General features: G+C 35.5%; 1 protein-coding gene across 5 annotated transcripts in view; it reads right to left on the bottom strand.

Moving 5' to 3' along the window:
- The window catches only part of VTI1A (vesicle transport through interaction with t-SNAREs 1A), a 261,321-nt gene that overhangs the window by 203,628 nt on the left and 30,226 nt on the right, over nt 1–27,467 (bottom strand). For 3 of the 5 annotated variants that reach the window (XM_090145508.1, XM_090145509.1, XM_090145507.1), the window contains exons 4-5: nt 8,151–8,228; nt 1,878–1,898 (exon numbers count right to left, since the gene is read on the bottom strand). In XM_090145508.1, the coding sequence (XP_090001634.1) occupies nt 1,878–1,898; nt 8,151–8,228 (99 nt within the window). The remainder of the gene's footprint in view (nt 1–1,877; nt 1,899–8,150; nt 8,229–27,467) is intronic. The other 2 variants (XM_031597473.2, XM_031597471.2) reach the window with 1 other exon arrangement.

Here is a 27,467-nt window from a genome sequence, read left to right as displayed (position 1 = left end):
CTACCCAACACGTAGTGGGTCCTTAAGTACAAGGAATGGAATGTCAACAATTAATTTTTTTTAAATTATTTCTCTCTCTACTTGTTCGGTTTTGTTCTAGACAACAAATTTATTTATACCTCTTTGCTGCTGCTCTCCAAATAGAGAGAGGAAAAAAGTAACTTCTGAGGCTAACCAGGAAAAGCAGAAAATTACTAGAAGCAATGTCAAAAAAATTCAGCTGAATGATAGAGTAATTATAAGCTCCAAAAGCTATGACTGAGTTCAGTATAGCTCCTAAGCCCCCATTCCTGTGCAATAACATTCTGAATTTTCTTATTTGCCTTCACAGTTTTTTCAGAAAGAAGAGCAGTTAAGTAGCAGCTTTGTTCTTTATATCTAATTAAATTTTCAGAGTAACCTACAAATTAGGAATCTTCCCGTTTATAAACCTATAATCTCTGTTTGCAAGCAAAAACGATCCTACTATATTGCTTTACAAAAGCACAGAGCAGACGTGCGAGCGTTGTTAAAGGGTTGAGCAAATGGATCTTGTTCTTCTGAAAGTAATCTCAGAAATCAGGCTGTACAAACCCTTGCAACAATATTGTCATCTGTTTAAATACTGGGACTGTTGGGGAGGGGAGCTCAGCAGTGGTGGGAGGGCTTTCATGCGGTTACATGTTTATTTTGTTTAATTTTTTTATTCACCACGTTACTCTGCAGCTTTAACATATTAATATCAGCTCCACAAGAAGAAGGAAAAAATAAAGCATTCAGGCAACTGGTGAAAGAATCTTTATATCACAAATATCTTACTGTTTCTAAGAATTCCCTGTAATTGCCCCTAATCTGGTTACTTTACATTTCTTTGTCATCACCATTTCTAAAACTTACAAATCCTTTTCTGCAGAGCTCAGAATTCATTATTGATATGCCTGGGCATACACGTTTCAAAAAGAAGATACCAGACAAATATGTGATGTTAAAATGCCTCTAAATATACTTATTCAAATACTTCACTGGTTCAAACTCTCCACATGAAACCCTTCAAAAATCCGACCTCTAAGTAATCTTGACTTTACTGAGACCTCATTTTTGGCAGCAATCGAGAGACAATAAAAAAAAAAAAGCAGTTCAGATACCTGCTTTGCTCCAGCAGTAAGGAACTGAGTATATTAATTTCAGAACATATACTGAAACATTTGAGGAACTGACCATTAAAACAGACGTTCTCTCTCTAAATATTTATGAGTCATTTTATAACTGGAAGAAAGGTGTTCCAGAATACTGATCTCTAGTGTTACACCTACAGATCTACAGCACACACAAATAAATAATAAATATTGATACGTGTGCTTGGGTCTACTTGTGCTGTATTTTCAGTGGGTATATGAAACACTATATAATACATAAGCCATTTCAGTGTTTCACACCAAAGTCAAAGCATAAGGAAATACTGTGTAATTCTGCCAGTGTTTCAGCACAGGTTTTAACCAAAGCAATGCTTTCACTTTCAATACCAGTGTACGAATGTATTTACCCTATCAAAGATTTTGTGATGCAAACAAGATTATTACTGTACCAGATTTGATCATGGTATTCTAGCAGACATCAAATAGTAGGTTTTCTTTTTTTCCCTTCTTTCTCTAGTGCCTTTAAAAAAAAATTCTACTATCAAAGAATGTTAATTTCTAAGGTTTGATCTGGAGATTCCTATGTAAGTATACAATTATTAGGAAAAAAAGAGGCACAACAGTGAATATTTTAAAGCAGTGTAATCAATATTTTTGCTTTGTGCAGATTTCCCTGCAACAATGAACAAAAAGATCTACTTCAGATTTAGAAACTCAGCTTTAAAGGGAAAGCTAGACAACAAAAAGCAAGAAAGTACTCACCTCTTCACGTAATTTTATCAACTGCAACATGAGCGCACAAAAAAGATAAAAAGGAAAGAAATGGCAGGAAAGAAAGATCAGTTGTGTGACAGGATACAGAATTAACATTGACAATTTATCTGTTTACATGTTTAGCATTTAAAAATCACAGACAAACACATTAAAAGAACCTAAACATAGACTACATGCAGAGTTTTTTGAACGAATAAAGATCACTTTCTCACACTGTCACATTAAACAAAGAGAATAGTGTGAAATTCTCTTTTAAACCACATCTAAGACACCATCATGAAATAAAGGGGAATGACTTCATAGAAGTCTATATTATAAAGAAAAAAAAAACAAGTTTACTATTCCTCTCTGCGAAGACTGTACAGCTGAAGTGGTTTTGTATATACAAGTTTTCAGAATGTTTTCTGTATATTTTGGTTGTGACAACTGATTTCTTATTTTACGAGCAGATCTAACTTATTAATAGATGACTGCATCTTTACAGCATGTCACCACTACTCCGATTTTTATATACCTTCATTTGAATGCGACTATATTATCTAGTTTGATTATTGAACCTCACATGGACACCCTTTTTCTGTTGAGAAAAAAAAAAAAAAAGCAGCTTCGATAAGCAGCTCAGAATGATGATTTACTGCATAGCATATTTAATAATAGACAAAGGAGTAGGGAACAACACAAAACATGTTTCCCTCAGGAAAGACCCACTCCAGGCTCTTATTCCTGAACCACTACAGAGTGTGTATGTATACACACATAGTGTATCTGTACATACTTATACAGTATTTGCACTTATGTTTATCAATCTGCGCTTGCAAATTAACACGATCTAACACTATTAATAATATTGCTCTGGCAGGTTTACCATAAAACTAAATAAAATCCAGTCTGAATATCGAGTTATGCTGTAATACTCTCTCCATTTACAGAGAGAGATAAATCATTGGTACTGGAACAAAAAGTATGATTACTCACAACAAATGTCTGCACAAGAATGGCTCTTGGTGAAAAAAATTACAGTTCTCTCCCCGATTCCAGTTGAATTCAAAATTACAACAGCTACATCATTATCTCAGTTTGTGCTGATACCTCACCTACAGTTTCACAACACTCATTTTCAACACGTGTGTGAGCTGAGGATGTTTACTACTCAGAAAGTCTCCTCAGCCCAAGAGGAAAAAAGGAACTTCCATTACTCTCCATTGTTTCATGTGGCTCGCCTAGGTCTGAACACAGCCTCATCCCAAAGCAGACAATGAACCCAACTACGTGTAATTACTGGGGCTACTACAGCAGGAACTCGAGCTGAAATAACGCAACTTTGCTAGAATTTGGCATAAAGAAAACCGCTCTGTCCACCAAACTGCTGCTTAAATTCAACTGCTTGGCCTGTCAGAAATTGGTCTTTCTCCAACTCTCCCCCTCCTTTTCTCCCCAAAAAGGCAAACATCCCTTTAGAGAGGGGCGATGTGGGAGCTGACTGCATTGCTATCTTTTCTTTCGGAGGCCACCATTCTTCACTTGGCTATGATACTTAAAGGGCCAAAGTTTAAAACTACTCTCCCGCAATAGAGCCCATTTGGGCATGCCACCCTGCAGCAATCAGACGGAGTTTTAAAATGCTGCACATTTGTTTTTTCAATAGGTTCCAAACAAAAATGTTCTATCTTGTTTGTGCTGCATGGCTGAATTTAAGCTCTGCATAGGATTTGCAGCTAAGCTAAGTAATGGGAGAGGGTTTTCTTTTTCTCTTTTTTTTTTTCTCTCCTCTTTTTTTTTTTTTTTTAAACATTGGCTGAAAGATATTCATTCAAATCAACAAAAGATGTATTTTTCCCCCATTTAACAATGCACTTGATGAAAATGTGTTACCTTTACTTTTCTATTTTTGAACATTTTCTGGTATTTTTATCACGCTCACCACCCAACGGTAAGCAGCACCGGGCCGCGCACAGCCACCATTTTAAGTTATGATAATCAGCATATCCTTGAAACAAAGATACACATATTTTTTTCAATACAGAATTCGATACAAGAGGTAATCTGGTCCTTTGTAGGCTAAAAAAAAAAAAAAAAAAAAAAAAAATCTGGTTTACGCTGGTTTGAACCAGTGGAATCTCTTGTGGCTAAGCCTTCTGCTGTGACTAAAATCAAAACTACGCCGCAGAGAGCGGCCGAGGCTGTGTGTGTGTGTGCCCGTGTGCCGGCGAGGCGCACACCACGTGATGCAGAAAACTACCCAATTTTTTTTTTTTTTTTCTCTAAAAAGCTGATAACGCTACTTGCCGTCTCTGTCCGCATATAGATAACGAATAAATGCTGAACTCTATTAAACGCCCTTTACACATTATCGTGGGTCGAACACACAATTTTCTGAACTTATGATGACAGTCTATTTATTTTGCTATAAACCCTCGGCATGTAACGAACAGATTTGTGTCTAGTAATGATCTGCTCTGCCAGGGCTATATGAAATGATACCGACCTTCTTTAGATCTTGGGGAATTAAATTGACCAACTTCACCCCCTGGTCTGTAGCTGAAGTTTGACACACTTTATGCACAGCAAGCCCAAATCTAATATTATCAGAACTTTGTAGTCAGAAATTAAGTAGCCACAAAATATTTGTTCACCACAAATCACATACGCTGTGCATGTGCATACGGACACGCAGTTTACCCTAATGCAAATTTACTTCAACATATTAATGAACACAGCTGCAAAAGAGGAAGGGGTAGTATTATATCTCAAGAAAGTTGGTAATGTCATACTTGACTATTTTGGTTATTTATGATTTAGCCCAACATCCGCTTTCTAACAAGCATACAAATCACCACATGAAAACATTTCTGTGATTATTAAAGGGAAGCCACACCTGTAAGTACTGTATCATTGCACTGAAAAGCTCAAAACTTTCAAGGGATTTGACAATCATTGCTGGCCAGCATGACAAATAAGACTTCAAAGTAACAGAGCCCATTTAAGATCACTTCTGGAAAATAAGTAACAAGCCAATGCACACAGGCTTTAGGGGATGGGGTTTTTTGTTGTTGCTATTTCTTGATGGGAGAAGATTTGTCTCCTGATTCGGAATCTCTGCATATGCTTCACTTGAACATATTCACCAGATAAAATTCTGAGGTAATTAATGTACACTAAACAATGACTTTATTAAGCTTGATATTATTAACTTACTAAACAAAGATCCATTACTTTAAAAGAAGTTTTGATTAGCAGAATTGTATGATTCTTACAACTTCTTACAAGGAGTTTCTATAAACATTACTCTAATAAAATTGGTTATATCTTGGTAAAATCACTAAAAGCAAATGTATTCTAAGACACTGTCATCTACACACGATGACAGCTACTAATGGATAGCACAGAGGAAAAAAAAAAAAGAAGTGGAAAGACCAATCATCATTAGCTAATTCTTCACTCTGATTTTGTACTTCAATCTTTCTTCTTTTGAGAATAACTGGAAACTCATACCTATGTATTTTGCCCTGTTCAGTACAGTTTTTAACTTGGCTGTAACTGCCTTTAAAACTCAACTAAAAACCAGAAGTTGAGTTAAAAAAAACAAATCAATTTGTTTATTTTTCCAGCAATGCCTCATGTAGTTCTAGATACTTCCATACCAGCCATTCTACATTATTTGTCTTCTCCTTCCATAAAAAACATGTAAATTTTTATCATGACAAAGACCATACTTTAAATATACTGCACATATCTGTTTCCCTTGGGTAACATCTAAGTGTAACCAGACATTCAGCATTTCTATTAGCAGATTTTACCAACATTTCTGAATTGCTATAGGAACAATTTTTTCTTCAATGATTCCTCCATCACAAGGATTGCCTCCTCTCACTTTGCAAAGTTTGCTGACTGAACTGGGGAACAAAGCCCATCATCTTTTAGTTTAACTAATTTAACTGAAACTATTTGAGAAGGAAAAATCCTCTAATAATAGTTTGAGGGTCAGACTATCTATATGCATTCCCAACAGACAAAATTAAAGCAAGAATTTGAGATGCCTTCCAATATTTTATATGGCTACAACTAATACTTGATCATACTTTCTTCATCTAGTCTAAGTCTATTAAAATAGTAATGAGTGACAATGCAGTAGAACTGGAGTTACTAATCTAGATATTTTGAGGTAACACGTTGCTGACTGTACAGTAATACCCAAGCCTGACACTGGATTTGGATAACTGCACATTCAGATAAGGTCAATATAAGGCTGAAGTTCGTGTACTATATGATTGTATCTGTAACTAAAAGCATGAAAGATAAGAACAAATATAAATCATGATATCTCATAAGAAAAAGTGTGTGGTTGATTATTGGAACAACGCAAGAAATGATATCTTTGTGATACATTGGCCTTCACATTATTAAAAGAACAGAAGTGTTTCCTTTATGATGATATTTCATAGTATCTTTCAAGGAAGAAAACAAAGAATTTCAGAACTTCCAAAGGTATGGGGGTAAGAATTTCAAGTTGGGTCATAAAAAATGAGCTTATTTACCTAACAGACTAAATAAAACACTAATAACCTAAAAAATTTTGTTCAATTTAAGAATTGGTCATTGGATGAAAAAAAAAAAATCATGTTGATAAATGTTTGTAATTATCATTTGATTCCTTGAGATGAGACCATGTTTCTTCCATCAGATTTCAAAAAGAAATCATAACTTGCAAAAAGTGCACGTGGACCAGTTATTTAACCATTCCTTAAAAAGTGAAAATAAAATATTTTATCTCTTCCCTACACATAAGATATTCTGTTAAAAGTGAAGCTTCTTATCACAATTGCCCTTTTATGTCTGAATTCACACATTTTTTTTTCTTGAAATGTAAAAATAGCAGCACCTTAAAAGAAATAAAATTAGAATTTTAACACTTCTATAGTACAGAGTTTAAGTTCATGACACACAGACTGTCAAACTCTTCCCTCAAATTCTCCTTTCTGCAAATTCATTATTTAGGGATAAAAAAAAAAAAGTCTTCCTATTATTTAAATTTTGGAACACTTTCTTGCTATATATAAAAATATAAATACCTTCTACATTTAACTCTAAACATAGATATTACATCTGCTATGCAATAAGTTCTCCAGATAAATTGTATCCTGTGTATAATTAATTAACATATGTATTACAATCTCCCACAGAGTTTAACATTTACACAGCACTTTCAAAATACTGTATAACGCTGGGGCTTAAGGGGTGTATGCTTATCCATTTTATTAGAATAAGTCTCCAAGTCTAACTTTTGTCTACCCTTACTGAGCTTATATATTAGATGGAAGATATAATAATTTCAGAACGTGGTTCTGCTCTCTTTCCTTACTTAATATTGAAGCAGTAAGTATTTTAAAAAGCTTTACTTTCAGTACAAAAATAATTAAAATTCTATCTTATCAGAAATGCTATTGAAGAAAACTTTCAACAAATTTCTCACTCAAAATGCACAATTTTGATTACAGCTGAACTGATTTTTCATAAAAGAAACATCCAGCTTTCAGACAGAGCTTGTCAAACAAGTTCAGCTCCAAAAGAAATATTAACAGCTGGGTCAAATTACTCTGAATATAAAGTTCCCTTTAGAAAGTAAGACCTTCACTGTAGTGTTCAAAGCAACATGAGTACAAGATATCATGAAAACCTGAGGATTATCATGCTTTCCATCATTAAGAGTTGGATAGCTCTCTGTATTCTAGCACAACATACATCATGAAAACATGCTTTCATAAGCACAACTTCTGTTTTTGGTATAGGAGAAAAAGTCTGTTTAGGGAAGGAATCATACAAGGAAACAAAGTGGTGTACAGCCTAAGTCTGAGAGTGTGTTTCCATTTGTTTTGCCTGACAGTGTTGATTTAATTATACTGCATTATTATCAAAGCAGCATTATGTACTTTTTTTATTCCTTTTACATGTGTTTGAGGTGAAGACCTTGGCTTTGTCGGCAAACAGCGTGTTTCAAGTTATTTCTAAAGTACTAAATAATAAAGAAAAGAGAAGAAAAGATTTTTTTTAAGATAGCAGACAGTGATCACAAGTTAAAGGGTTAAATGTAAGATCTCCAAGAAACATTTTGAAGTTGATTAAGACCCCAGCTTTGCATTAAACAGTATCACTTCCACATGAGTTGTTGCTAATGCTGTTAAGGAGCAGCTTGAGAAGCCCAGTGTGCCAGTGACCTCCTTCACCCTCCAGCCACCCACTAGGGCTTCTTGATTAGCATCCTACCTGGTTCTCTGAGGAATTCCCGTCATCCCCTAGGAGCTCATTCCGCACCTCATCACTGTAGGCGATCCGTGACCTTTTCTGTAAAACAAAAAGAAAAAAGGGTTAGGAAGTAAAGCTCCAAAGCCATTGGTATCAAGACTGATCATCTTAAACCTCGAGAGCCCCCTAATGGATACCTATTTGATTTAAAAAACAAACAAACAAAAAAAAACAACAAAAAAAAACCACCCTGCAATTAAAAGTTATAAAAAAGTTCATCAACAGCTGTATTTTGATAAATCTGCATGGCAAAAGCTTACAATTTCTAAGAGAGTCACATCTTCAATATATTCCATTTCATTTAAATGAAAGCAGCTTAAATGAAGCTCAAGACAAATCATGTGTGACCCAAGTTCTAATAATCTAATAATAATATAAACTCGCATCAGAAGCATTTAAGGAACGTGTAGGAACAAAAGTAATTTTCCCAAGGAAGACTTGCTAGTAATACTGCAGTGATGCCATTACATAGGAAAGGAGAATTCCTTTTCTATTTACCAAAAAAACAAAGAGAAAAAAAGAAAAAGACAAAGAACTATGAACAACAGACATTTGACATAACTGGTTGAAATTACAGATGTAGAAAATGATCAACTTTTTCCTTTATTGCTAAGAGCTCCACGGAAACTACCAGAAATCAAGTCGTAAAATATGGGTTAGGAAACCGCAGTACAAGGAAACACCAGCTTACAGTGGATCATGGGAACACCAAAACCTGCGATGGCCACTTATCAGTTCAGGTCACAGATCACAACTGATGAGCATCAGATTTTCTCAGGAGCCAATCTCTATATTAACTCTTAACTAGAGCAAGTGGTGAGCAACTGAGCAAATGACTGAAGATTACCAAGGCAGCACAGCATTTAATGGACAAGTGGGAAAGTCCATAATAAGAACGTTAGTCCGGCTTTTAATTTCTCTGTCAGTTGATTACCAGATACCTAGCTAACACTCCTGCATTCACCACTGAAATAAAGTATTTTTAAGATATTGTATAAAATATTTTCATATTTGAGTGTGGGTATGATCAGTCTTACTCTCCATCATGGGAAGAAGTCCAGAGGCAGCCAGAACTGGGCTTCTGGGCTCTTTTTAGTTGTTGTAAGCTTCACTCCCACTCTACCATGGAAGTCACTACCAGTAGGAACTCAGCACAAAGAAATCCCCCCCTCAAACCTTCCCTAATCAGACAGTTGTGCTAAAATTTTCTGATTTCTGAGACCAAAGCACAGGAAACAACCCATTAGAAATGATACTGAGCACAGGGAAATTCATTATCTTTGTGACAAGGAAGTGGGGAAACAGAACATCTCTTCTACCAGGAAACTAGCAGTTGAGTAGTCTTGCATTGGTCATCTGAGAGCAACACATTTTAGCTTTTGATCTTGCATAGTTCATCCTTCATTACACCTTCACCACAACAATGCTTACCAGTTTGTGATTCAGTTGCTAGTGCTCAGATCTAGATTATATACTAAAGCTAACAGCTGTACCTCGCAAGGACAAAGCATACCATGGTCCAACTACAAGAGATGAATTATGCCAAATCTTTTGGAGATCTCAGCCGTCACAGTTTCATACTAACCAAGCTAAAAGTACTCTACAGCATTAAAGGAAATGAGAACCTTTAAACAGGCTGTGGTATCAGAGCTGCCTGTTTAAATTATTCATTTCATCACTATGGGGGACTAAAACACTCCACAGCATGTAAGAATATCATATGGAGATAGGTTTTGTTTTTCTCTTTTTTCACCAAAAAGCCAACAAATTGGCATAGATTGCTCAATTACATTATTTTCCTATTTTTATTTGATATACATCAAACAAGAAAGGAAATTACAAATATATACCAATAAATATCTACTCTTCTTTTCTGATTAAGATTCAGTCTCCCCACTTGAGGTCCAGTACCTCAACTGTACAGTCTCTGCCACTTCTATAAAATTACTCAGCCCAATTGATTCTGCTCCTGTTACATTTATTTGTCATTATTAGACTAAGATGTGGAGCATGATGCTTCATGAGCTTGTTCTCCAGTGAACAACTTGCCTAATTATATTGGAGACTGAGATGGTCCTTGGTTACACATCATTTATTTGAAAGATTTAAGTGGCTGATATTCTCATTCACAACAGACCGCATGAAGGAAAGGAAAAAGAATACTCTTCATGAGAAAGAAATAAATGGTAACAGCAATGCAGTTTCTAAAGGCCTTTTATAATCCTTTATATCAACGCGACTGAGCTTAATAAATATATTTGTATCATTGTTCCTTTATTGCAATAATCTGTCATGATCAGAAAATCAGCAATTATATTAAAAGAAATAACCCTTTGACTACAATTAGGTGTAACTCTTTGGAATAATCAATAAATAATTTGATATTACTTTTGATCACAGTTTCACTACTAAATGAATCAATAATATAAAAGGAAAAGCCTTTGAACTAAAGTGTTCATTTGTTCTTTCAGAATTTGCCCAAAATATCAATACATTCATATCTTCAATTACTATTCTTACTTTTATTAAGGTAACACTGGCAACACTTTCAAGCGTAGCTTTCAAAAATAGTGACAATGAAATTGTTCATCCAAACTTGGCAATAAAGTGAGCTTTAGATTTTTTTTTTAGTTCATAACTAACAGCTGTTTATAAATATGTACTTTAGCCAAATGCAAGAATGATAGTTTGAGCTGGAAATGTCACACACTGCTACAGTTTGAAGGAACCCAATTCATAATGCATTTTATAAATAGTTAATGACTTCTATACATAAGCTAACCAGGCAAATCAAGAAATTGTCAACATTTTTAGTCTTAGTTGTCAGTTACCACTGTCTACTGGTACTTTATATGTATGCTTCTAGAAAAGACAGAAGCTTTACAGAGTTTGTAATCCACGGCACTTCTGGGCAGCTCAGTATAGGTTATAGCTTCTATGTGCAGTTTTTCTTCTGTAAAAATCTGTCACACAGAGAAGTTTTCCTTGTATTTTGTATTTTCTTGTGTATACATGCACCAGAAGCCTAAGCACACAAGCGCTTTTACCTCTGTCTACACATTCCCATTCAAAGCCAGCATGCACACGAACACACCACCACAAAAGGGTTAAGCTACTTTCTATAAAACTTCAAGACAGATAAAGTTTCAGGGACTGTTTTAAATGTACTACAGTATCCAGACCTTCTGACAAGGAAGAATTTCTGATTCCAGGCAGATCTCTCTTGGTTTATGAACAGGATTTTTGCATACTGATTGGGTGATTTTCTTAAAGCCCTGTTCAAACAGATACACTTGCTCAGTTCTGTCTGGCAATTTGGCTTTAAACAATCCGTCTACTTGACCCAAGCCTTAACATTTCCCAATAGAACTGAATGTGTTCATGGGCAAGCACAGCTAAATTAGAACTGAAATGAATTAACTCAGCTTAAACTAATTAAGAACTGTGATCTGCAGCACCACCCCCCTGTATGATTCTACATGTGAAGCAGGGTACATGTAACCAGACTGAGAATTCTGCTACACTACTAATCTGAGTGTAACAATGAAGTTCGTCTATTACTAAAGCATATGAGAAGTTAATTTCCACGGCCTACACATGGCAAAGCAATTGCTTAAATTGCCTCACCTGGGAATTTAATACAATGTTATCATCAGACCAGCCACACTGTAAATAGATTTATAATGCTTTCCATGTGCTAGGCTAGGTTGCATATGAATTAAGTAATGATCTGGTATTACAATACAATCAGCTAGTTCCCACACCTGGCAGACAGGATATTTTGCTAAATTACTACCTATACAGATACATCACAACATAAAAACAGAAAAGGCGATGGGAAGAGAAACAATCTACATGGTGTATGACCAATTTTTACACGGTAACCAAATAAGATGTAGATGGAAAGAGGTATCCAAAATAATCTGTTTCCAACATCTGTACAACACAGCGCATACTTATTCATTTCCATTCAATTTTGGCCTAATTTTCCGCATTCTATACTTTAATTACTCATCCATATTCTGAAATGTTCCCATTAGCGACGGCCACAACTAGCCAATGCCCCTTTACTCCAACACACTTTCAGCAATCAGGCAAATAATTGATATAAAGTGTATTTTCATACCTGAACTGAAGAATAGCATTCCTCCTAAATGCTAAGCAGCCCCCTGAGCAGACAACTAAACTGAGGTGCATTTCAGACAAAAGGCCCAACAAACCTCCCCATTTCTCAGCCTCAGTGTTTTAAGAATGGATTAAAAAGAGTTTTCTGTAAAAAGTGTAAACAAACAAAAGGCCTTATTTACCTACAAACATCTGTTTTCTTTAGAATTTCCTACTGTATACACATGGTTTTAAAAAAATAATATTAATCTTCCAGCATCCATTTCAGAGTTTGGTCCTGTTCTAGATGTAAATAAATACATAAGATTAGAATAACCAGAAGTAATTCCTAGGAATGCATTATGCCACTGTATTTGGTTTTGTGCTCTTTGAGAGTGGTCACTTTTACCACTGCTTTTGTTAAAACAAGATGAAAAGTGACCTGGTCTCCAAAGGGACTGTGAGGTACTGCAGATTGTAGACCTTTACCTCACTGACGAGACACCTTAAGTAATTTTTGCTGGGCAGAAATGGAAAAGATAGTTTCAAAATTTAGAAGAAAAGTAAGCTTGTCTAACAGTCTTAAAGCTTTTATTTGACCAACAACACAATGTGCACACACTTGTTCAGAAACAAAATAACTGAAATTGCTTAAAAACCGTGCTCAAATTTCTGTTTTCAAAACTTCTGTGTTTCTCTGTAAGGATGATACAGAAACAACAGATAAGACACTTCACATTGACATTAGAAGGGTGTTCTCCTGTTCCTAAATAGCCTAGTTTTTATTCATGGCGGATAAGAAGCAGGAAACTGATTACATAGAGTCAATATATGACACGATGTAATGCTGGAATTTTAAGCATTTCCTTATGGCTATAAAACAACAAATGTATTTCTGGCCTAAAGGAGGTAAACTATCTTGCAAAACTTATGAAACATTTGACTGGAAGCATCAGTACAGCAGCACATGTCAGCTGGCAAAAGTCAATGGCTAAGGCACTCACTCTTGTCTTCTCTCTCTTACAGCACACAAAAAAAAAGATTGCAGGGAACTGCGAAAGAGAAAATACAACTTAAAACCCCTATTCTGCCACTCTGACAAATGTAGTTTTCCTCCAACAACAGGGACAAATCAAACGTCAAGTGCTAATTTGAAACTAGTACAGGGATACTATGAGACATTTTAAATAGAAGTCCAATAAGGGTCCATAAATCTTCACTAATCTTCACCAAACACTTTTAGTTTCATTATGGGGTGAGGGCAGAGAGGAGGGTTAAGCAAAACTCGATGAGCATACAACATGAATGTTGTTGATCATACCAACAGTAAACGCTGATAGAGGAAAAATGGAGTGTCTAATCTAGTGGACCATGTGTGTCACCAATGTTGCTGATGCTTAAGCAGCCTGTGTGATTGCATGAGTTGTGGTTAGGAAGGCTAGGGTGACCTGGGAGGGAATTGTAACTCACTGCTTGTGTTAAAGGAGTAACAGTGGATGATTTCTGTTTTGAAAAGACAATTTGTATTGTTGAAACCAGCTCATATTTAGTTGAGTTCTGCCTTTTAAACTTCATAATCCAGACAAGAAAAGATTTTTCAAAATTCAGGAGACTGGAAATAAACGTCCTGGTCACCCTTATGTTTTTTTTAGATGATGTTCAAAAATTCCCGACCAATACTTCCAATTTAACCAGAAAACATCAGAAGAGTGATATGAAATGACCCAGTGTAAAGAAATACTACAGTTACAAACCAGAGATCAGAAAATTTCAGATAAGGAGTGCTTGGGCTTGGACAACGCTCTCCAGATACAACAATAAATAATTCCCATTAGCCCAATCTTCATGACAATATATATTTTTTACAAACGAAAATAATTCATCTTTCTCCTGTTTGATCTACAACATCTTCTTACTAAATCTTGGTCCCTACACATCTATGCATACACTAATTCATTCTTTATCAGAATTCAGCTTCTCCAAGGCTGTTCCGTGTAACAGTTTGTTTACATTCTTACCTGTGTGCCATCACCTCCAAAAGTGGAAAAAAAAAAAAAAAAAAAAAAAAGAGTCCAGCATCAGTTAATGTATGAAAGTAACTAAAAAGTACAGCAAATTTAACTATAACTTCTCTTTCAGTCAAAGTAGTGACACCTGCTTTTCGCTCTGCCCACTTGTATATAACATACCATCTACTCTTACCTATGTTTGCTAGTGTGTTCCTCTAATATGCTTTTCAGTACTCTAATTTCATATAACTCCTTTCTATTGATTTCTCCAAGTGACCATCATTAAACTATAGTAAATCATTCTGAGAACTATCTCTATACATCTATGGAGCTGACTAAGTTAATCATCTTGCCTATTTAGTTAATAGAAATTCCTGTAAATGGTGTTCAGGATCACTTGGGTTCATTACTGATCAGACTCACCTTTCTGAAACATCAGAAGTACTGCTAGGCACTCCCTCTGTGCTTAAATTTGACTTGTGTGATCACAGTTTGTCTTGATATGTACAGCAATCGTTGGCATATGTATGCCTAATTTTTGACAAAGGTTTTGCACAACTTGCAGACCCTTTTTTACCACAGCCACTTCAACCAGCAACACTGGAAGAAAACGAGAGGAAGACTGGAGAGGGAAGAAAACCCTTTCTCCTCAACTCAACAGTTTGAAAACTAACTTACCTTCACAAGCTTTCTCATTTCCTTCTTTCTTTCTATGCCTATCACCATGCAATTCCACCAAATCATTTACCAACAAATGCTATTTAGAGGACAAGTAGCAACTACACATCAGCATCACGTACTTCAGACTGCCTTGTGCTCCACAGACTTTTTGCTTTGTAGTAGGCCCCTTATTACAAAAGATGTTTCCTAAATCTTGGAAAATGAAGATAAGCTTCAGTGCTTTGGAACAACAAACACATGAACAGAGAATTTGAAATTGTGGAGCCATTCTTCAAGTGGACAGGACATCTATGCTGTAAGGGCAAACCTTCAAAAAGAGCGCTCCCACAGCGAGGCAGCAAGAAGAAAGTTAGGGAGGAAAAGAACTAATTAGCTCATGCTATTGGAAAGCATGATAAGAATCTCAAATAAACAAAACACGAAATGTTCACAAAATACCTTTGTTTCAGCCAGTATTTCCACCTGGAGCCTAAGTTTCTGCTGCCAACACTAATAAGACATCTACAGGTACATTGCACCAGCTTCTTCCCTTTCCAAAAAGAAGTATCCAAGTGATACTTCCTCCATTAGTTACTTCATTGTCCTTATCAGCCTGTAGCCACACTCTCTGATTAGATGCTAAAAAGATCATTAACTGTAACAGAAACCTGTAATTGGGATGAAGAAACTGCTATTCTTGACGCTACAGCCATCATCCTCAGCTCTTCCAGTCCTTGGGTATCTAGCAGTGGGTAAAGCCTAGGACAGTTGACGTTTTATCTTTTAGGCTCTTTTGTTAAAAGTACAATTTTGCTACAGAGCTCAGTTCTATTAATAAAGTACGTATTTTGGCCACTGAGAACTCAAAGAGTGAAAAAAAAGAAAAACAAAAGGAAACCATAAAGACAGATTTTGGATACTTAGAATTAGGGCAAAGCAGATGAATGAAGTTCCCAAGGCAGCTGAATCGCCCCACCTAAATTTGTGCCACTCTGATAGGACCTATTTTAAACTTAGGAATCTTAAGCAGGTCTTTCCAAAAATACTTTTTATTGCATAAAAAGCTATTTTTAGGCACTGTCCTTTTTTTCACTGAGCATACACATTACTGAGATATACATACATATAGCAGTAGACACATTTTGAGAAAACATCATTTGAGTTCTTAAGGTCTTAATCACAGTGAATATAAACCTAATAATAGTCTGTTCGATGAAAGTAACAGAAGATAATTTCTGACATTGTCATTAAATACAAAATAAAATAATGCTTGATGTAAGAGAAATTAAATAGAAAAACATAATAATTAAGGTGGCTTGCATACAAATATATCCACATGTTGCTCAATTTGTGTATTTCAGTACAAGCATTTTGGACCATAAGCACATTAGCTCAAACTACAGATTAGTGAAAAGGAAAATGAAAAATACTTGGTGTATAACATGGGCCAGGCAAATCTGATTTTTGTATTTTTGTTTTCCGTGTTTTGTGACTTTACCACTTTTACACTGATGTTATTTAGCTGGAATTCCTCTCCTTTCTCCCAGTTCATGTATACTTACCCACAGACACATTGCCTTGTTTGAAAAAAAATTGTCTGATCTTAATAATTTTAATAGTTAAGTGGTCACAATTAGGCTTTGAAGTTTGCAGCAGATTGGAGGACCACCAAGAGCTACTGGGACAGAACCAGTTGTTTCATGCTGTGTTAAATCAATAGCTAATATGATAAAATACTAGTCCAATATTCAGACATGGCGTTTTCTAGTTTTATCACAAGATGATGATTAGCAGTTCTTGCTTTACACTACCTGAGATAAAAGTCAGTAACTAATCTGCTACCTATAATTTATCTATCTGAAGTCCTCCTTTTTATACTGCCTCCTCATTTGAGTTCTCCATTCTCCTTCATTCAGTCTGAATACTTATAACCAATATTCATTTCTTAATATGTATAAAATGAATGAAAAATATTTTATGCACACATCTGCATCAAAAATTCCCATCCCAACTCCACACCATTTGCTTCATTACTTCAAAAGCTAAGTCTTAAGCCATTCAACACAGTATAACAGAAAGGCAGTATATTTATATAAAATATTGTTATTTGCAAAGTATTTGACATTTAACGTGTCTTTCTGACAGGCTTCAGCTAACTTGTTATTTTTCCCCTTAACTGTATCATGATCAGAAATGCTGCCTATGAATGGACCAACATAGAATAAAAGGAATCAGAAACACTGATACTGGCATTTCCCAGTAAATACTGATGTCCAAACTAAAAAAAAAAAAATACAGTGTGAAGTTCTATTTTGTCCCTGTACATATGTTGTCACCAACAATACTTACACATTTCTACTAATCTTGTTTATAGATGCCTAGATTTTCACTGCCATAACAATGTAGTGTGAATCTTAAGGAAAATCTTACCTTACTGTGAGCATAGACTGCACAAAGACTGCCATATCAGTCACAACTTCAATTAGTCCAGAACTTATACTGCCTCCTACAGTGACCATTAACATACAACAAAGGGAAATCTTAAGGAACAGAGCAGATATGGCATGGTTCTCGTTTCAGTAGGTGCTGGTAGCACCTACTGATGACCAGCAGTTTAGAGACTTCCACAGTATAAGATACATCTAGATCCTCACACCTATTAAATTTTGATGGCTACCAATTACATAATACTTCTTTTATTTAAGTAGCAGCTGAATACACATTCATTTACAGGATTAAAGATGTTCAGATGTCAATACCAGGCCAAAGATTAAATTCCAAAGCAATTCTAATTTGTACAAAACCAAAGTGAAACTCCAAAGAAAGAAGGTAACATTTCAAATGTTAAATACAATTAATATCACAGAATATTGTAAAATCTCTTCCTTTTACCACCATTTAAGCAATATGAGTTTAATTCAGCAGTTATCAAACAGCTTTCCAGGGTAAATTCCACAATAAGAGAAAGATTCTCGAAAGAATCAATTTCCAGTTCATGTTCATACTTGTCAGTTGCTCTCCCAATCTCTACATAAACTTTGGCAAATATTCAAATTACTCAGATTAGAAAACAGAACTGTACTCTACAGTCACATTACATATCTACACAGCTCCTTTGAACTGCAAGGAAGCCCCAATACCATTTGACCAAACATCTGTCCCTCCACCCCACCAGCTGTTCTTGTATGGCACAGTTTAGAAACTTCTGGTATAACAAAGCTGTTCACATCAAATAAAGATGATCTGATGCAAAGAAAACAAAGTTAGATAGCATATGGCAAACATAATATTTCCAACTCCAATTCATGAACCAGACATACAATACCTACACAGAAAGAATGGATGAAATGGAAGGAAAAAAAAAAAATCCACTTATGTAACAGATCTGAATATCTTTTATTCCAAAGCATTCACAGATAGCCAGAATTTATTTCATAATTTCAGGTTAAAATTTCAACCTCAAAATACACTCACAGAAAGTTACAGAGAATGAGAGCAATCACTTCTCCCAAACAGTCAGGTGATGTCCCCCATCATTCCTTTCTTTCTGTCTTTCATGAGTCTTACACCTTTCACAGTTTGTACCTTTTTTCTCCAATTTGTCACCCTTTCTCCAGTGCAAAACTTATCACTATGCATCACAAAGTGCGATGAAACATCTTCTGTTTCTCTTATGGACAGTCATTTTCCCACTGCCTGTTGGTACCTTCCTTCCCAACTCCCACCCAGTACAAAATGCCATACAACAAACAAGACCTGTTCTCTCTCACAGCCCATGCCACCATTGTTATTTATCCATTGTCACTGGACTCAGAGCTATGTTACTCATTGCTACCACAGGTGACTTCATGGTTTTGTAGGAAAACATTTGCCATTATAACCAGGATCATAACATGTTTAAAAGTTTCAAGAGAAGTGGCACCAGAGAAAAAGCTCAGGTGACTGTTAGATTACTATCCACTTTTTTCCTTTATTAAATGAAGATATATAAACCAAATGATGCAATTGAGGTATATAAACCAAACAATGTATGACTTACAGCATTCAAAGAACTATTCACTTTGGCCACAATAGGTCATTTATTAGTAGCAAGATTATGAAAAATCTATCAGTATTCTCTTTAAAATCTACTGATTATCAATTTGTATGTTGGAAGTATTTCATGATAGAGTTGCGAAAGCTTTCTGCAAGAGATGGGGCAATTTCAATTCCAAGACAGTAAGTACTCAACAGGTAAAATGCATTTTGTTCTGAAAGATCGAGAAAAAAATGCAAAATACAATTTTCCAATTGATCTCAGATACACTATATGATGAACTATCTCTGGCTTTACTTATTTACCTGGATTCTGCAAGGCATAAAATAATGCAAGTTCACAGCATCAAAGAGATCAATAAATCTACAGAGTTGAGAGAAACCAGCAAGAATTAGGGTCTTTCAAGAGATACTTGTAAGTAAATGTGTAAGACATTAATGAACACATATGTCTATAAAAAGTTATTTGACAGCCAAAGATATCCTGAGAATTTCCAAGTATCAAAGTGTACATCATTCACCCTGAGAGTAACACATTTCAACCATCAGGAAGTCTTCAAGACTAAGTTCATGCCTTGGATGGCCATCACCCTGGGAGAACCCTGTCCTGCATTTGTCCAAAAGAGCAACACAGAGGCATTAACTCCAGAAATTATTTTAGTATCTATTTTTATTTTGGAAAAAATACTTGCAAGAGATCATTAGCAACCACTATTTGCTTTCCAAAATGATAGGTCATAGATGGCCATTGAAGAGAACATATTTATCTATATCAGCCTGAAAAATACAGCCAAGATACAGTGGCTGGGTTTCCTATTCCACTGTATTATGGATCTAATTTCAGTTCTATAATAATCTGAACTATGTCCTAAATAGACAAAAACCCTTAAGAGTAGATATTGCCACAAACTAGATCCACTGAATAATTTATTTAGACATTATCTGTTAAGGGTGGAGAGAAGCATTCTGTATTTTACTAAGAATCTTCTAATCGTTCTAATTTCACATAGGAGTATCCCTTGTGTCAGTTCTCCACTGTTTTCAGGGGTCAGATATTCCCTATTGTTATTAAGAAGGAACTACCAGTCCACTATCTCAAAGAGAATGGAGTGCATGCATATTTCTTCTTTGTTTGATTTACAGACCCGAGGAACGTGGATTACCTTTGTTATCTGCACATACAAGCTCCGCTAAAATCTTGGCATTCAGTCAGCTTTTATCTTGGGGACCCCAAACTGTACTGTTAAGCAACACAGAGCACCTACCCAGACTGAAATGTCATACAAATAGAATTTTATTAGAAGTTCAATTTGTATTGGGGAGTACGCCAAGAAAAACAAAAGTCAGCAATTTAAAACAACAAACCAGTCCCTCTGCTGACAGGCACAAATTACTATATTCAAAACAAATAAGAATTACTGTGGATCACAAATCCACAGTACGAACTCTACACAAAGGGTGAAAAAGTATTTCTCTAATTATTTAGTAACTCTGTGTTCTGATACAAAACATTTGAGTACAAATAAAATACCACTCAAAATAATACAAATAAGTTTATAAAAGCACATACAGGACAATCAAAGACAAACTGATTATTTAACAACTGGTAGCACTAAGAGAGGAGATAAGCAAAGACTCATTAGTGTTCAAAACTAAACTTTTGCAATTGGTCAAATGGTGCAGCAGTGTGTTGTACTTCTAACAACTCCAAGATCTGGTTTCTAGGCAATGACCTTCAACAGACTGAGAGCACGGCAAGGTGATGTGTGCATCTTTTGGGGCAAAGATAGAAGTAGCTGCAAAAACACAATACATTTTGTTAGCCCACCCTAGGAGCAAAACTGATTTCTGTTCTCACACAAACCACACAGAAGGTCTAGCACAATCTTTTCAAAGAAATCTTCTGATCACTCTGTAATTATTCCTCTTCGAGTGACCCCATTCCATAACAAACCATTCATGAAAAGACCTTGAAAACACTTTCCCTCTGAAACTTGGTAGTACTCTACAGACCTTAGCATTTGAACTAGGAGTTGTTTCTCTTTTATGGATTATAGCACTTTAAAAAGAAACTTTCATCTGCAAGCTAATTAGACTGAAATATGTCTAAATGATTTTTTAAGTTTCTTTTCTTCTGCTGATTTTAATATTCTTTTATTTCAGAATTTTTTTTTTTTTAACTTTGTGAAAGCACTTAATTTGTTCACTTATTTTCACAGCTCCTCCTCTGACAAATAAAGGAATCTTCAATTGTCTGCACGATTCCTAAAGTATTACCTTATAAATTATTATGATGACAAAAAGGTAATGTGAAATAGTGACACAAAATTGAGTGTTACACGAACAAAAAAACTAACCGTGTCCTTCATATACTGGCTGCATGAGCTTCCTGCACCGTACCAAATCCCAGTCGCCACAAAGCAAAGGGGAGGAAATGCAAATCAGCATCAGAGTTTGTTTCTTTGCTGAATGCAGCTGAGAATTGAAAGTTATTTGCCACCTCTTCACTTAAGTGCTCCTCAGTGCTGGCAATTTACTCATCTTCATGTAGCATCTTTCAGTGGTTCCCTCTTGGCCTCATAGATCCCTCAACCCTTAAAGAGAATGACTAAGCCCGGCTGACTACTTAAAGGGTAGTGCTACAATAAGGCCAGTCTTTCTGAGAAACATGTGGTATTGTCATCCACAAGCTAAAAGGACAGAAATCCTTATAACTACAGTGCATTCTCTCCAAAGACAAAAGAGTGTGCTTCCTACAAGGTAACTTGATTACAGCCCTGAGAACCTGGGAGGTTTGTTTTTTTCCCCTACTTCTACTGTGTTTAGACTGGAGATCAATAACGACATTTTTCATCAGTTTCTTGATAAACCCCAGGAAAGCATCCTCACTATTCACAACAGTACTCAAGATTCCAATTTTTCCATTTCGATTTATATAGAACGATATTGTACTGTATGGGAACTGGCACTTCAACTTGTATTTCCCCGTTTATAAATGCTAACACTGCAAAACATGTCATTCTTCTGGTATGAGGTATGAAAGAAGGCCTTGACTATGCATTCACTGCCTGAAATTGTTTCAGTTTGAGGAACCAGAACAAAAGAAAGAGTAGAGGAACACTAAGGGCCCATAGCTCAATCTCTATCTTAATTAAATAATTTGCATATAAATAGTATAAATATAAGGCATTAGTAATTAATAGCAACAAAAATTGTGAAAACATTGCTTTGTAGAAAATACAGAATAGCCATGTCACTTTCAATCTTTTTAAATAAATATAGGTGACAAATAGGTTTCACTGAGCCCTGAGTTCAACAGCAGTTGCAAACACTCAGCATCTTAGCCTCAGCCCTCATACAGCACAGTCAAGGTGGGCTTTTTTCATGGAATCATTATTAACCTAAACAAATTTGATGGTCATCTTATATTTTTCAGGGGTGAGCATAAATATAAGGTTGTCTCTTTCCCTCTTGCACTTTTTCCTTTGCTCTCCAAAACCAACCTATATTTTAGAAGTTAACATGATGGCCAGCAGACAGATGTAATGATAAATCTTATCTTTACTTGTACTAAGGAGCCTGATCTCTACATGACTACATCAGAGAGCAGGTCTAGAAAGGAAACTATGCATCTAAAGAGTAAAATGAAAGGCAACATACATAATACAGGCAATATACTTGCACAGGTATGTACCTATTTCATTCCAGTTCTACTTAGTAAAGGGATAAGAGAAAAAGCAAAACTGATTTATTTTTAATTTGTGGTTTTTTTACTTCCTGTGGCATTCGTAAGACATTTGGCAGCGTAACATTTTTTCTAGTCATTACTAAATCTGTTTACAGTTGTTCTTGTGACAGTAGCAGTGATATTTAATCAATATCTACATGGACCGTGGTTTGTAATCAAGACATGATTTTTTATTTAAAATAATAGTAATGTGTCTTTATACTAAAATTAGTAAGAGAATATTTAAGTTGTATTGGATAAAAGTTTTTCAATATACCCAAGCATTCAGCTACTTCTTGCAGCCATTATCTTCTCATTTATAGGGAAAAATATTTCTCTGTCAAGGGCTGAAGTTTTAAAAACCATAACAGTATTCTGTTGAATTCAGTCGAATTCAAGTTGAAACACAGAAAAACAAAATCTACCTACATCTCTCAATATGAATTTTGGTAAATGGGCATGGGATGAAATCCTCTGGTGGACAACTTTATGAGGGGGGAGGGTAAGAGAGCAATTGACTAATTACTTTTTAAGCAGCAAGAGAGTAAATTCTCTGCAATGAAAGAATTTAGCAAAACAAACCTCCCCAAATCTGAAAAGTTCTCACCAATGACTCAAATTGGGGAAAATATCAAATTTTTCTCACTGCACAGTGACAGCATTCCTACCATATTTTCCTACTGAACGAACAGGGAATATATGAACACCAGCTACGCGGTCGCATGAAGAAGCTCTCTGACACAGCAATTAAATGAGGAACGTGGCTGGAAGCCTAAAGATCAAGTACTTCCGTTTTAAAGCTTTATATCATTACCATCATAACCTAGGTAAATAAAATATTGGCTTGGTTTAAAACAAGTCAAATAACTATGCACTTGCATATCACCAAAGTGTTTATTCTTCTCTAACAAAGCTGATGTGAAGGTCAGACACTTAAATTCTTTGGGCAGAGAAGACATCTTTCTCCCTTTAAAGCATCTGCTGCAGCATGGTCACCAGATTGAGGGAGTTATTTGAGCTCTACTGAATTCCAAGTAAACAGGAATACTGTACAACACTTTCTCATTAATAAAAGTATTAAGAGGAAAGTACTAGCTTTACTGTACAGTTACACAGTCATACTAAAAACACTAATAGTCTGAGTGAACTGAGTTGTAACACTCAATAGTAGACCAAAAATTACTTCAGACCAAAAAAAAAAAAAAGCAGGAACAGCACTTTTAAACAACTTAGATACAAGTCCAATAATAATCACAATAGGTAGTATGGATTCTCAATTTGTTTATAATATCTAATGGCAAATGAGACTTTATCCGGTGTTTGAGAAGTATATGCGTATTTCTTTAATTGGAGTTTTCTGTTCAAACTTCTACAGCTAGATTAAAAAAATTCTAGGAAACTCTCAATAGAAATTTTTCATTTCCTGAAGTCTGATAATTGGTTGCTGTATGGATTTTAAGTGCTACTTTTTCAAGGACAACGGTCATGTGGTAACAGCCTGGTCCCCTGCTGGATTCCCTATGTGTAACCAATATAAGACAGAAGTTAGAATTGTTTTACTCCCAGGTGTATCACCTGTAAGTAAAGTTCATTGTTGATAACTATGAAGTTCAACACTCAATCACTCAGTACCCCAAGAAACTTCTGAAATATTTCATTAAGTTTTCCCTATATTGAATATTTTGGTACCACCAGTAACTTCATCAACTCTCATATTTATGTATTAAGACCATCTACAAATACAACAATGGGAAACTGTGAAGATCCACTGCTGAGTTTCCTCTGCTGTGAAAACTGACTATTTCTTCTCATCCTTTGTTACCTATTTTTTGAACTAATCCATCAAAGTTCATTCTCTCTTATGCCACAAGAATATTTTCTGAATGGAAATCTACCAAATCATCTCCATACAGAGTAAACTTGTTAATTTTGATAAATTAAACAGGGTTTCAAAGTTGCATAAATCAAGAGAAATGCAATGGAGTGAATTCATTAAATGAAGGGTATGAAGTGCAGCTCTATGTTCTAGATGCTGAGCAATATTTATTTCCCTGAATATATCCTTAGAAACTCCTCCTCACCCTGCAAAGTGATTTGAGTCACACATCCTCATGATCTGCTGTGTGAATACGTCCCATTTTTAATTTATTTATCTTAAAGAGAACCTTTGCTGACACCTAGCAGATAAATGATTAATTGCAATTCTTTGCATCTTTGTGGAAGTCCAACACAAGATATTTTTGAGCCCCAAGCAAAAGGTTTATCCAGACAGAGCATAGATGGTGCGCAGATACACATAAACACATCAACAGAGTAAACAAAATACAACCCTAATGAAGTATTTCCTAAATTATTTTCTTTGGGAACAGATATTCTCATGTGTTTTATAATTCCAAACATCTGCTCAAATCTAAGCAGATAATAGCCTTAAGGCAATAAACACATAAATAAATTAAAATCCATGCAATGCAGAGAACGCTATATAACTTCAGAGCCACATTAACTTACTAAACAAGAGACTTCACTACTAACTGTACAAGAGAAGCACCTACCTTTACCCACAAAATAATATTGTCCAATTATGTAAGATTAAACAAATTAAACTAAGTGAAGGAATACATTGATGTGAACCAGAACTACAGAGTCCTATTTGCTGTAGTGTCAGTGTCTACTAATACCATTATTATTAACCACTGCATTCTTCCTCAGTGATCGCTTACTCATAGAGAAATATCAAGAAGCTATATGGGTTTTTGGTACAATCCAGTGCAGGCATTCTCATGGTTGCTGAGAATATAACAATGACTTACAGCCTTAAGGCAATAAACACCTAATAATAATAATGTCAAGTGTTTGACCAAGATTTCAAATGTAACGTACTTCTATATTGACTTTCCAAGATACTCCAGCTCTCCCACCCTAACCAATAGACTCCTACAGGAAAATACAAGAAGAATGCTTCACCTATAGGTACACCTCCAGTATCTATAATACTTTACTCAACGTTGTATATAAATCTAAGTCTATCCTTCTGTTAGCTATAAATTCAGTCCCACCTCAAATCTCATCATCAATATACTCTGCTTTATTTTAAAATAGGAAAACTCACCCCCTTTGGGAAAGACTTAATCAGAAATAGGTTTCCTTTTATTTCCCACCAGTAAGCACTTCCAAGCAGAGCCATCTTGAATCATGTCCCAGAAAAAGATCATCACTTCCCAAAGACATTCACAAGGTAACATTCTAGAAGTTTATGAATCCTCATTCTTTCTTAGAAAGAGCACTTTGAAACCTTTCATGCTACTTTTGCGACTTCCTCCAATGACTTCAGGATTAACTCTGCTAGAAGCTTCCATTTCTATTTCTTTATCTGGTAGAGTCTGGGTACATTGGTTGCTCAACCATACTGGAACTTCATTGGAAAGAAAATATGTCAGCGACATTCTCCAAATGGCAAATGACTGAATTCACAGCTGTTCAAAAAATACCTTGCTAAGTCTGAAACATGTTTCTTAAGACAAGACCTTGTCAAAGGATGGAATTTCAAAAGCACTTATTAATCTAAAAAAACAAGCCCTCCTGAACTATGAAATGAGGTACTCATCTTCCCTGGAGTTTCAATGTATCCCCCTTTTACAGATTACCCTTGAGAATTTGAAAATTTCACCTGAAAAGACATAAGACTAGATTTTTTAAGGGAGGTCTACGCTGCTCTGCTCTGAAAGCCATTGAGGATTGAGCACTGACTCCTTCAGGGCCCTTTCTGAAAAATACCAACCTATACCTTTTAAGTTTCCACAGGTAAAAGCGCACAGCAGCTACAAACGATGGTTTGACAATGGGGAAAAAAGAAGACAAAGATGGCAATGGCAGTAGTCAGAGGAAACGCTTCAGCATCTTCCTACAGACCTAGAGAGAAAGCAGCTTTGATAACGGCCTCAGAAGCAGCTCAATCTTCTGCACTGTGGCATGAAGCAGCTGCAGCATGGACTGATATAAAGGGGGAAACAGATCAGGAGGAATAAGATGAAGAAAGGGAGATAGTGAAAGCAGACTACCACCTAATTATGTCCTTGGTGGAAGAAAAACTCGGAAAAATATTAAGATGAAAAGAGTTTTGAATCAGTGCCTTCCTCTAAATGCAAAGAAGGGAAAGGAAGCTAAATACCATCGCACCAACCTGCAGCAGTATCTCCCTTCCCTTTGGACTCTCAGCTGATAATTAAGTGATGGGGAACCAAAATAAAAGATCCAAAGTTTGACTTACTTCAAGCCTAATTTCACGAAGGAATAGATACAATAAGTACAATCACAAGATTGGAGGTTTGGTATTTTAAAAGCTGCGTGAACATCCATGACTAGGTTATACAAAACAACCACTCCAAATGCTATACCATTAAATTCACTTCTATATCTTTTCCTTCATGATACTTTCTTTAGATACATTATGACACTAAGATATCACTTCAAGGTTTTTTTTGGTGTTTTTTTTTTGCTAAAGTAGTCAAAGGCTCCTATTTACAATGATAACTGGTCATCAAAAACAGTAGAGAAACCTTGCACTTTAAAGGAGTTTATCATATGAAGGACAGCCTCCAATAAGCAGATCTTTAGGCTTTACCCAGGACATTTCACAATTTTTTGTCATCCTTTTTATTTTGGAAAATATTTTTGCCTGTCATAGATCAATTATTTTCACTGAGTCAAATGTTCAGTGAATCTCTTAATTATTTTGGGTTCACA

This window comes from Phasianus colchicus, chromosome 8, assembly GCF_987193195.1.
Source record: "Phasianus colchicus chromosome 8, bPhaCol1.hap1.1, whole genome shotgun sequence".
Lineage (NCBI taxonomy): Eukaryota > Metazoa > Chordata > Aves > Galliformes > Phasianidae > Phasianus > Phasianus colchicus.
Note: the sequence above shows the minus strand (reverse complement) of the source record. Positions and strands in the feature narration are given on the sequence as shown.